Source organism: Brugia malayi (genome assembly GCF_000002995.4).
Source record: "Brugia malayi strain FR3 genome assembly, contig: Bm_v4_ChrX_scaffold_001, whole genome shotgun sequence".
Lineage (NCBI taxonomy): Eukaryota > Metazoa > Nematoda > Chromadorea > Rhabditida > Onchocercidae > Brugia > Brugia malayi.
Window position 1 is genome coordinate 7,463,699 of NW_025062479.1, and position 13,068 is coordinate 7,476,766.

The window sequence follows — 13,068 nt, forward strand, 5'->3', positions numbered from 1 at the left end:
TCATTTTTTATCCTGACACTTTTCAAGGATACTGTAGTAAATATGAGATGTGTTAGAATAATAGTGCTATTCCCTAACATGTCACCAGACCCATTTCCGACCCGAGCCTTTCATGTATTCCAGTTTTACAACACTAGAAATGTAAATTTCTGCTAAAAGTCTTATGAATTGATTATCTTTCTTTTTGTAATATTTGTTGTTCAACCAGCATCTTCGTTTTGATTTTGCTTTCTCTTCTCATAAGCAAGTTTGAAAAAAATACAAAATTTTTAATTTCACTATAAGAAATTGTTCCTGAAAATTGTAACAATCGAATTTATTTTGGATAAATCATCCTTCGCATTGATTCTTGTTGATAGAACGTGGGAACACAATAGAACACAGATCAAAGTAGAATTTTCTTTTCCTTTAATCACAACTTAAAATAAGAAATAATTCACTCATTCAAACTGTTATTCGAAGCCATTTGACTATAAATCCATCAAAGCAAATAAATGTGAGTAATAGTAAACGCATGGATACCAATAATCAGCTCATGAACAGTACAATACATAACATGAATTGTGTACTGAAGCATGAATTATACAAACAGGATTATAAGGAATGGGATGTAATGGAAGAGAACAGGAAAACCAGACCGGAACATTCGACCACTAATAAAGATTGCTTCAACCAGCCAACCGCTAATTGACTTCCTTTAAAATACTCTTTCCTCTCCTAACTATTTCTAGGTTGCATTAATAATCTCTCTGTCATTCTTTAGCCACCGAACGTCAGAAGACAGAAATCAGATGATTTCCACCTACCGTAACCTCTGGACTTCTGCAATCATTGCATTTCTGGACTGGCGAAGATAATTGATTTCATTTCCTTCTTTCCCAGCTGCGGTACTTCCAAGATAGTGCCAATAGTATCCTCTGCTTCTCTGACTTGTATATACGAGATGTACCTATAAATATACATGGCCGCTGAAATGTCGGACTGCTAAGGAGAAAGTGAACTAATTTTTTGGGAAACTATGTGCTGAAATTGTGATGCTTTTTATTTCACTGTAGTCAAAGGCAAATATATATATATATCACTCGGAAGGTGGACAAACACAGGTTAATATAAGTTGAAATCTAAATTAATATTAAAAAGAATAGGAAGCATCATCCTAGATGATTCCTAGCTTTGCATTGGACACTTGAAGCAAGACATCACATAGGCTTCTTTGTGCAAAACGCTTCACCTTAATTAACTAAAGAAACAGAAAACGCTGTTTGATACCTTGTTCAGTTGTTCGGCTTTATTATGTTCCTGAATTTAAGTCATGAATTTTCACGAAACGTTGTTGACAACTGGTGTATATTTTAAATTTGAATTAATAAGGTATTGAAAAAATTCAAAATGGATAATTACAGGTAATGAAAGATTGCAAGCTGATTAAGTGAAGCTCATTAAAGCATTGTTGAGGGAAGATATAAAAGTATATATGGAAAAAGGCAATTTGTTGAAGGATGATGATCGTTTCTGCACACATCAGCATTGTTCGTGCTTACACGCTTCTGCGATCAAATATAATCCCGAAACGACAATTAATGCCTTACTCTGCCGATGAATGGTCCTTTTCAGTGTTGGAACAATTCTATTTTGTTCTGCCCTGTTAGGGTTACCTTTCTGCATTCCGAGCTTTAACAAATCTATAAGTCCAGAAAATCATGGATGAAAAATTTTCCTTTTGTATCGCTCAGTTATTTAATGTCAAATACAATGAAGTAGGGAATGAATGTAATATTTAATGTGATCATATATTCAGCAAATATTTCATTAAAAAGTGGATATAGATTTTACTGAGTTTATACATGGCTTAAAAACATAAATACAAATATATAAGTACAAATAGAAATAAATATAAGTATACATGTGTGGCATTAAAAATCATTTCGCTCAGCGTGAATAGTTTTCATGTCAGAAATATTCATGTTGACCTGTTCTTAACAAGAAAGTTATTTTAACTTTTTTCTGGAAAGTTTCTTGTGAATCCAACTTATTTTTCATGAGCTCTCATAATACAAGAAAATAAAAATATTTTTGCAACAATCACAGGGAAAACTTTTTTGATCTTTTATAAGCAAGCAAGTCTACCACTCTTCCAATAACTATTTAATTATATTCAAAAGAGAACGATATTCTATTAATGTTTTAAAAAGTGTTTGCACAACTTAATCCAGCAACTGATGTAATGGTTTGAATTCATAATGAAAAATTTTGTTTTAGAAAAAGTTATGACGAACTTGGATTAGTTATTAAAATGAAGTCTTTTAACATCATATTTTTGTCAGCTGTTGTAGTATACAAAAGAGATATTCCTATGTATTACTGCTCATGAGTTCTTATAAGTGAACATCAAAAAATGACGGAATAAGTGACTTTTTTGTGAATGAACGAAACGATCACTTTCCACATGAACGATTCAGGCGACGATCAGCAAAATCTTTTCTGGTCCCAGTGATCACATTCTGGATTTTATATACTGTTGCCTTCACTGTTTGTATACGTCCTGCACATGCTTTGCTGTCTGTGCAGTCAGTTCAACAAATTTCAACTGAAACTTCTGGAAAAAATTATTGAAAGTACTTAACGATGTAGGTTCGTAGGCGGTAGTTCGGTATGTGATCGTATAATAACGACGTCACTTGTTGTCAAAGTCTTCTAAGTCTCCGCCCAGCAAAAGAGTGAGTATCAGGAGGAACGGGAGGTTGAGGAAATTGAAAAAGATTTGTTGTAAATTGAAATGTGTCTTAGTGGCAACTGTTTGTCTCTTTTGAATAACAGTATTCTTATTAGTATTATTGTTATGATTACTATTTGTACCAGCTTTTCGCTTCCACTCAAATATATCATCATAGATAGATGATATACAAGTACACAGAAGGAAGTAACGATAAAGTAAGGTGTACTGTGTCTTCTTTAAATCTTTCCACTTCTGTGTTGGAAACGTTCATCTATTTGTCACTCAAGTTTTATTACTATGTTTAAGGGCTCAAAAAATATCGTTACAAGTTTTTTTTTTTTCTAACTCGCTAAATAGGCGACTTAATGAAACTACAGACGATTAGCCGTGGTGCTAATGTAAGATCGGAAAGAAGTTTGCATCAAAACTAATGAAATGACTTGCTCTATTTATGCTACGAAAAGTTTTTTACAATTTTCAAGATAGCTTTTTAGTTCCTGAAAATTATGTGAAACGCAGAAGAAGGAGAAGCGGTAATGTGTTACTGAGTGCGTTTACTAATACTAGGTAGCAATATTGTCAAGGATTTGTTGCGCTTGTATTGTTTAGCGTGAACAAGCATAAAACAGAGCTTTATGAAGAAGGCAACATTGACAGCAGCAAAATGTATTAGAACAATGCATTAGGTCTTCATGCTTGGCAAATCCTTTTTCATTCAATTTATTGCTGTAGCACCTTGAATGTAGAATTTGGAAAACAATAGTCCTCAGGCAGCTTGTTCTTTGATATGCTTCATTGCTTACAGAAATATGAACAGCAACAATAGTAACAGTGACAATGGTAGTACACTCTTTAATTAATATGAAAGATTCAACTTATATGGAATAAAAGTAGCATCAGCAATTACAGAGTGGTAAATCGACTTTATTTATTTGATCGCTTTAATTCCGACGGCGTGTAGTGGCGTCGATCTCATTGATTTTAAACACCTAATTACTTTTTCTGAAACCATTAAATTGATCAAAAATTTAAATATTTTCAGGACATACTGTTGTTGCACATCACCTTCTAATTTACGCCAATTTACGCCATTTTTCTACAGATAGTTTAGTTTTCTGCAATATTGTAATGAACTGATTTGTTGTGTTGGTGGCAAAGCAGTGCAGTATAGTGCAGTGCGATCAACCGAAGGTAACTTTCATGAGACCATTGACTTTGAATGAGCATTCAAGGCGGATTTTTAAAACTGTTGTTATGTGAGCATGTGGAGAGCAGTTGCATTAGCAGCAGTTGTTGATAAGCTTCAGTAACCGCTATGTATCAATATGATATTTTTGAGTGTTTAATTGTGTGCAAAAATGCGGTGCATCTCCGAAAAATTCTTTAAAAGTACTGTTTCTCCCTTAGATGTAAAAGTTATAACGTATAGCTTTTCACAGTAAAGCGCACAAACCATTTAAAAATTCAAACGTTTTAAGCGCATATCAGCTATTCCGAAAATTACTAATTTTATGACGTCCAGAATTACACATTTTTTTATTCCTTGCAATTTAAATTGTTCACCCAACCTTTTTTTACATTCAGCGCATGGTCCTCTTACATTCCTATATATGATCATCACCGCCATTCTTAATCGCACATATCTTCAAAGACATATCATAGTTAAATATTTTCATATAGCTAAATTCTATTTATCGCACGTTTATTTCATTTAGCATTTTTCAAAGAATTCCTTAATACTTTATGTTCTCTTCTCTAAAGGATCCTCTAAGTCAGTACGTCATTCGTCTTCTGAATCAAATATTACATTTTTGACTGAATATTTTGAAAATTTATAGCTCATATTTAATGAAGAGAATATGCTGAAAAATAAGTTTCTAGACCGAGGAATAGCATTGGTCTACTAGAATTAGTACCTGAATCGACAGAGTTGTTTAACTTTTTATTACCTTAAGCAAAATGATTTGCTTAACATATATTAAGCAATATTAATCACGTAATAATAACCAATAACAAGCAAAATAATGCTGATAAAATAGTGTTCTGAAAACCACAGATTTGTGCAAAACATTAAAAATGTCATATATTAAAAATATATTATAATTGCTTTAGATCTATCTGCTGCCCAAAGTGTAAGCAATCAAAAAACATTTACTTTGGGACGAATCATAGCTTACTCTCTCTTTCTAGAATATCACTGAAAAATCTCAAATATAGCTTCATTAATCAACTAAATAGGAATAGGAAACAAGATGTGATTTTGTCGTCTTTTCTGCATTAGCAAACTTTCCCTACCTGTAAAAAGAACAATAAATATACATTTGGATTTCCGCTGTAGCTATTTTTACTGAAGTTAGAGTTCATAAGATAGGACAAATACTGCAGAACAACAAAAATATTTGTAGTCAGCATACTTCAAGAAATTATTTTATATTAAGTATGCAACATTTTCAGTAATTTTAAGTGTCGTCCATCCTGCAAATATCATATAGGTTGATAAAATACTTGCACGATTCATACTCCTGCTAATTCGTTTGGAAGACTGAATGATTATTGAGAACTTGTGATTTATATAAAGGAGGTATTCATTTTCAAAGACTCTTACATACAATGAAAAAAGTAGTCATTGTAACATTATTAATCATTCATAACTTGCCAAATGAAATGAAAATGTTCCAATTTTGTATGGCATTATGGAAAAACTGTCAAAAAAAATTACTTGTTACAATCAATTATTAAATTTTCATTTGTATGCCATTTTTTATTTGTTCTCTTGCACGATATTTTTCTCACTAATCAAGAATATTCAAGGAAAAATTAATTCTGATCTTCAGCAGACATAATTAAATTTGAATGATATCAGGAAGCTTTTCTCCATAACTTAAAAGTCTTACTAAATTGTAGTTATTTTATTTTGCTATTGTAAGAAAGCAATATTTGGTGGCGATATTATTGGAACTCATAACTGTAGCATCAACCGAAAGACCCAATCACTTATATTTTATATTTTCCCAACATATGTTATTTGTAAAAAGAGATTATTGACATTTCAGTGCGAGAATTTGTGGCACTCAAGCTTTGATCTGACTACACAAAATTTATTGTAAAACTTGAAAATTTTATCAATTCTCATTGTGTCGGAGGCTAAAACCTTACTGTCTGTCTGTTTCAAAACAATATTTCATCAAAATTAATTCTTCTTCCTCAAACTAAGTACTAAGTGTATGAAAGTTATGTGTACAAGTTTTTGAACTCTTTGCAAAGAAAAAAGTAAAATCGAACCAGAAGTCCAAGTAAACACATGTCTAAATTATTTTAGATGTCTGGATTGTAATATCGTCAAGAAATAAAAACTTTCGTCTGTATTAAGCACATTGAAATAATCATGAATCACAATGAATCTTTTTCTGAATGCTGGAAAATTAGTGTCTCATTATTATTTTACGCATAATCACTTGCCATTATGCTTTGGAAACTTAAGTATGTCAAATATGTCTTCCATAATATTTACTGCTTGAGATAATAACTATATGCAATGAGAATTAAAAAAGTCTAGCTTTCGTCGTTTTTGCACTTAAAATAAACACGATCATTTTCACTCTCTTCGCTGTCCTCAATGAGGATCCCTTCAAATTAGGGCAACGAAGTTGTTTATGGTTCTGATGTAGTTGAATATGTTTTATTATCAAAACTTATCATTAATATCGCAAGTTCTGCTAAAGTGCGGGAAAATTTATGAAAGCCTCATTTTATACTCGGTATGTAGCTGTATATTTCAAAACTCGGTTTTCTTCTCTTCAGTAAGGAAGAAAATTACCAGATCAGGAAGTTAGTTGAGCAAAATGAACCCAATTAAATGAGGTGAGTCACGAAATGCAATAGGAAGAATTGCATTTTTGATTCCTTTATTTTTGAACACTCTTGATTTAGGAATAGAATAAAATAGTATTAGTACCAAAAAACAGTAAACCAAATTTTACTTGCAAAGTTGCGCACATCCTGATTATAGTATTGCAAATGATTATTAGCACGTTGGTATTTAGAACAAACCCTAAATGTTACTTTTCCTTGTGTATTTTGAAATTGGCTTTTAAAAACTCTAAACATCCATCATTTACGTTATTAAGTTATTTTTCGCAGTATTTCTTGGCTTTCTATTCATGCTAGAATATTAAAACATGCTTACCAGTATAAACTAGGGTGTATCCCATTATTTGAAGCATTTAAATAAATATAACTTACGTCATTTGTGTCCTTTATATCAACTCGTGCTCCTGTCATTTACCTCAATATTTGCTTTAGAATGATAAAATTCTATCTAGAAAAGCTCATTTAATAATCCATTTTATTAACATTTCTCATTTTTTTCCATTGTTTATTATTTTCCATGTAGAAACTCTGGTCCTTAAATTATTTTGTCACATTTTTACAAAATTTCAACTGAAATACCAAATGTTTAACGAGGTAAATTCTCTGGCTAAAACATTGGAATATCTTTATTCTTAATTTAATTTAGAAAAATGTAAGCAATAAATTTCGTTGCACTTGTCGTTCTCTACTCACTACTTCGGATTTGAAAACTGCTTTGAAAGATTCTTGCAATTACTGCAGTGTGTAAAGTGGTTAAGAGAAGAACTTGAAGTTCATGGCAGGTCTAAAAAATACAAGATGGGTCGTGTTAGATGACAGCAACTAACGGATTATCTCTTTTCAATAAGCATATTTGTAGGTTTTTAAAGATATGCGAAAAGATGTATGCGATTTTACTGTGGCATGCACTAATTGCCTGGCCAACTGCATGAACTGTATACTAAAAGGATGCGAGTGAGCAATTACTGAAAAGAATTCTTGAATTAGAGGTATGGCTAGTGAACCGGAACAATAACTAGCTTCAGTGGTAATACTGACCTATTTCAGCTAGCGGATGTGCAGAGAAAATCGATCAGTATAACAACTGTTTTGTTAGAATAATTTGCATATTACTTCCTGGTAATAATACTAGTTGCAATGTTGGCTACTTCTCTTTCTCTCTGCCTCTTCTCCTTTTTCTACTTCTTCTTTATCTTCTTCACCTTCCAAAAGTTGAATCACTATTTTTTGTTTTTGGTGATTTCGTAGTGAAGGAGTCAGAACTATTTTTGATTTACATAGAGCGGCGCTGCATACTGCTTTGTTGCAGGTATTACTGCAGCTTGGAAGATTAACCAAGCTGTCAAATTGCTGTCTTCTCTACGACCATCATATGACATGATTTTTAGCATCTGACTTCGTTATTTAGAAGTTGTTAGTATAATATTTTGCTTTTAAATTATAAAAAATAATAAAATATTTGTATATTTACTTGAATTAAAGTTCATCAAATTTCTCAACATTAATTTATGAGTTCTAGTCCACTGAATTAATTTGTTTAGAAAATACTAATATTGATCGAAGTCAGTAAATTTCGTATAATTTCGTATATTGTAAATAACAAAATATAACTGATTGTAAATAGCAAAATACTGAGGTGTTATTGATGTTGGGAGCAATTTGTCAGTGCTTGTCATATGTCACAGTGAGTGCATATTTGTTTGATGGGAATCTGATAAGAAATGATTGGAGTACCTTGACATAATTACATCAAACTATGACATGAAGATAAGCAGTCAAGATACTGAAGGCACGAAGCCTATATCACCGTATTTCCCAACTTCATGGCTTACCTTCATAAGTTTTTTTAGTGATCGTTAACGCCAAATTAGTGGTTTACGTGACCAGAATCATTTTAAAAACATATTGGTGTAGAAAATGTGATACTAAAGTTCAAAAACTGTTTTGCTTTAAAACAGAGTAGAATAATCAGTGCTGCAAAATATATGCACCACTTTTCACTGCTTAAATCAATTGTTTAAAAATTTCTTGGATAAAATAGTTATATCCCACATGAAGTGGAGTGTCTGTTTATTTTTGCTTATTGTTCTACATTTTCTGTTTAGATCGTTTGTTTTTTTATCAGAAATCCATCTTCCTAAAATAAATTTTACATGGCATTAAGAAATACCATGCAAAAAAGGCTTGAATTCAAAAACATCATTTCATCAACTTTGAACTGGAGTTAACTTCGAAAGTTTCTTTTAGCTTTAACTTCAAAGATTAATTTTTATAAACAATAAGGCAATAAATCTTTCACTTTAAATAATGGTTTTGGAAAATTTTTTTTTTTTTTTTATTTCAAAGATTTTTTTTCTTAGCAGAGCAAGTTGGTAAAAACAAGTAATTGGTATTTCTGGCAAAAATTTCTTGCTATTACTATGACACATCAGTTTGACAGTTTGGGTTGGTATCTCTTCCTTAAAACGTAATATGAGCTGCAATCAGCGAATCATATGCAACAAGATATAGTTTCTGTGTATCTGTCAATCAATCCATCGTAAATTATTAAGGCTGATTAATTAGCCATTCGAATATGACATTTGCAAACTTAAAATCTTCCATCTTCTCAATAGTAAGAAAGTTTAAGAATCGGGCTTTAGCAGTCTATTTATTAATAAATTGGCTTTTATCATTTCCGACCAAGGATCAAATATTGCATTTTTATCAAGCCTTTATTATCGTGTAAATTACCTTCGTTTGAAATATACTTTATTTTATCGGGAAGAAATTTCTATTCACAGCGTTAGGTGGAAAAATCATATAAGAAATCAATGCCTCCACCTAGTGAAAAGGATGTGCAAAACACGTGGGCAGCATGAATACATCCAGAATGACATTCCAAGTCTGTTCGATTGGAAAAGGAAACGAAGAATTATGGATGAATTTAGATTAGAAGGATTAACATTTGAGCTCGTTATTAGCATTGTAATGCACCTCTCAGCATTGCTATGTTCTACCCAAGCCTGTACTATCTAGGCTACATATTTCATGTATCTAACTGATTATGAAGTACTTCATATTTAAATAAATTATCATCTTCCATGAAAAACTTTTTTTATCTTCTAAAAAATAATAATTGCAAAAAATAAAAAAGATTTTTGATTAGAATTCCACGAGTTCATTTCATTATTGTAGTTCATTTCAGCATGTGAAACAGGTGTTTAAATGTCAGAATCTTCTTAGAGAAAAACTGAAACTAAGGAGACACGTAAATCTAATGTAACTGTCGAAACTATAGAAGATTAATAGTACTATATTTTTAAATTCTCCCTAGCTTTCTGATTTGCTTCAAATTCAATGAAACTTTTTGGTTTGTTGATGGTTCATTTTACTATTGGGAAGAAAGTTATTCCAACTCCAATTTATTATTATTTCAATTATTCGTGTAGTCCTGTGTCCTAAATAACTGAATGATCTTCATAATAAATTTAAAAGTGCAAACGGAATAGAATAATTAACTCATCGAAGTGTTGTTTTATTGTACGAAAAATTCGAATGATAGTTGAGTCCAGTTTTCAATTTCAAAGCAATTAAATTGCAAAGCTAATAATTATTTGATTTACCCATCCTGCCAAAACCACAAATTCGCAATGAATAATGCTAATGGCAGAAATTCCTATGTAATGATGCGAAAGATAAAATTAATCCAATGGATTTAATATCATGCAGTTTGAGATGAAGCAAGCCTGCTTCAGTCGTTTGTCTTAGAAAAAGGCAGGCATATATTATGTTTGAAATTGTTGTAGTAATCATAGTTTTTTATGCGTTTGAATGTCTATAAATATTTAAAGTAGTCATATATCTAAAAATTAATAAGCATTAGAGATTTGTAAGTACAATTTACAAACATGTTACTTTCCGAGCTGAAACTAAAAGCAAGTGCCGTGGAAAATATTTGTTGAAACAAATTTGGGAAGAATTATTGAAGGTATATAAAATAAAAATGAGGTGCTAGATTTATGTAGAAATCAAGACGGTATTAATCTGTTCCTTACTTTAGGGTCAATAATAATAGATACAAAAGTTATCAGTTAATAAATTTTAGTTAATGGGACGAGAGAGTAACACAGAAAGTAGGGCTGAGAGAAAACGACAAATATTCAAGCTAAGCACAATTCAATTGATTTTGTGATTTTTTCCTCATTTTAAAAAGAATTGTGATTATTAGTAGATTATTTATGTTAGGAAGCATTTTGGATATTGTGTTCAATGCGATGGGCTGTTGAGGGAGCATTTTTCGAATTATCCAAAGCGATATGTAATAGGAAATAAATAAGGAAGATGACCAAGAAGGACGGTTACTTACCGAAACAGATCGGCTGTATAAGAATTGCCAATTTAATGGAATGGATAATATTAATTCGAACACCGTCAGTTAAATAACCAAGGAGTAACTGGATGAAGAGAGTTGGAATGCAAAAAGAGATGAGCGAGCAGAGTTCCAAGCGCGTACAATTTATGGAGCAAGAGTAGAAGATCCATAGATACGGTAACTGCCCGTAACTGATTGGTTTATTTCATCTCCATTGATTTGTTCTATTGGCTCACCAGCATAATGCTGGACGTTTCAACCTCACAAACCCGTGAAAGACCCTGCTTTCAAAAGTAAAAACTTACGTTGGAGGCGTTGCGGCTTGCGCTGCGTACCATGTGCAACTGCTGCCTATGACACGGAAAGGAAGGCAAATTTGTAGACATCACATACATGCATACATATACACAGACACATACATACTGGGATCGGATGATACAAGACGGTGCTCTGGAACAAGCCTTTTTCGGACGTCCATCCAAAAGTTCTGCTATTCTGATCCATTCTGGTAAATCTTTTTACTGATTCAGTTTACTTCTTCATGAATTTTTTCTAAACCCGAAGTATGAGAAATTTTAGAGTGTGAGTGTGATCAAAGAACTACACCAAGATAAGAAAAATTGTGCTTTGGAAGGAAAATGCGATCGACTAATTGTTGTTTTCAGTATCGACGATGCCCTATTGGTAGGTTGTCTTTTTGAGTTGTGGAATGGCTTTTTCGTTGCAAAAAAAATAGTTCATTTGCGAATAATATATTGTAGGAAGAAAAGGATACCCCTGAGTGTAGTTGGTGAAGCAGAAACAACTGCACAGCTCACATACAGACATCGAATATACGCCTGATTAGGCCCTTCGCCTCTCGCGTGTCGGTTCACTTAGTCTTCAGCAAAATCATTTGATTTCACGCGTGAACTGCCATCCCTTTCCTTTTCTTCCAAATATACACCATCAGTGACAGCAACGGGAGGAGCAGGAGTAGTAGTATTACCATCTTCTTCAGCATCATTCTTATTCTACCAGCTACTGCTTCCAAACAGACAGAATCCGTTTATCTAGGTGCTTTGTTCAAGGTTTCCCAAAAGTTACGCAACCCAGCTTTGTTCTGAAATTGATGTTACCAGCTGATGGTAAACTACGTTGGCCATGATATCATCTCTTCCTCAGTCCGACAATACATCTGAATTTTTGTTCAACTAAAAATACCACTGTCAGATCAATTCCATATTATTACATTAGCATAGAAAGATCAAGCTGTATGAAATAATTTCAGTATTAAACGCTGAATCCATATTTATTTTGAAATTTATGAAAAACCACAAAACACTTCCATTTTTGCTACATCTATATTTATTTCCCATATATTTATTTATTTATTTATATATGAAAACACTTGCTTGTACTTCTTTTATGCTTTGAACATTTTTCAAAACTTGTCTTTGTTTTGGAAATTAAACTTTGTGTAAGTTTAGAAAACGTCCTACCTTTTAAATGTAAAAATTTAAAAACTGAAATTAATTTGAAACATTGTTAAATATCAATTTACGCAAATTTCAATTTCCCATCACTCGAAAAATCATAATTATGATGGAGACTACTCTTCTTGCTCCTACAGTTCTTTTCCATAAGGAATTATATTTAACTGTGTTATAAAGTTTCATATATCTATCATTATTTTGCAACTTGGAACAAAAGTTGTCTTAAAATATTTTTGTACTTGTTATCCTCAAAATACTGTCAGAGGTCTCAACAAAAGCCATTTGTAATCACAGTGATATACTTTGGCAAATGCTGTTCTACATTTGCATTCTGTATCACATGTGTGTTACATTGGTGATACCATTACTTTCCTTATTTTCTCCTTTTCATTAATTCTAATTTGGACTTTCGATCACTTTTCGAATTGATTCTAAAAACTTCCTGCTCCATTTATCTTCAGCATTATCTAAGAAATTTCGAAATATGAAAGAATTATAACGTTTACTCGCTACAATAGAAACAGCCTGTGAGTGGTAGGTATTAACTGATGTTGAGAGACATTGCCTTTGTGTTCCGTTCACTGCTTCAATCAGAGCTGTATTTTTATTATTCAAAAATGTGCAAGTACATCAATCTTCTTGACAAGTAATCA

General features: G+C 32.0%; 1 protein-coding gene across 1 annotated transcript; it reads right to left on the reverse strand.

Annotated features, from left to right (window-relative positions):
- Positions 1–828: 828 nt before the first annotated feature.
- Bm17938 (Uncharacterized protein) lies at positions 829–1,702 on the reverse strand (the record flags this gene model as incomplete). The annotated part of the gene is made up of 2 exons (XM_043073991.1): positions 829–949; positions 1,656–1,702. The coding sequence occupies 2 exons, from the start codon at positions 1,700–1,702 to the stop codon at positions 829–831; spliced, it is 168 nt and encodes a 55-aa protein (XP_042929925.1).
- Positions 1,703–13,068: the final 11,366 nt, after the last annotated feature.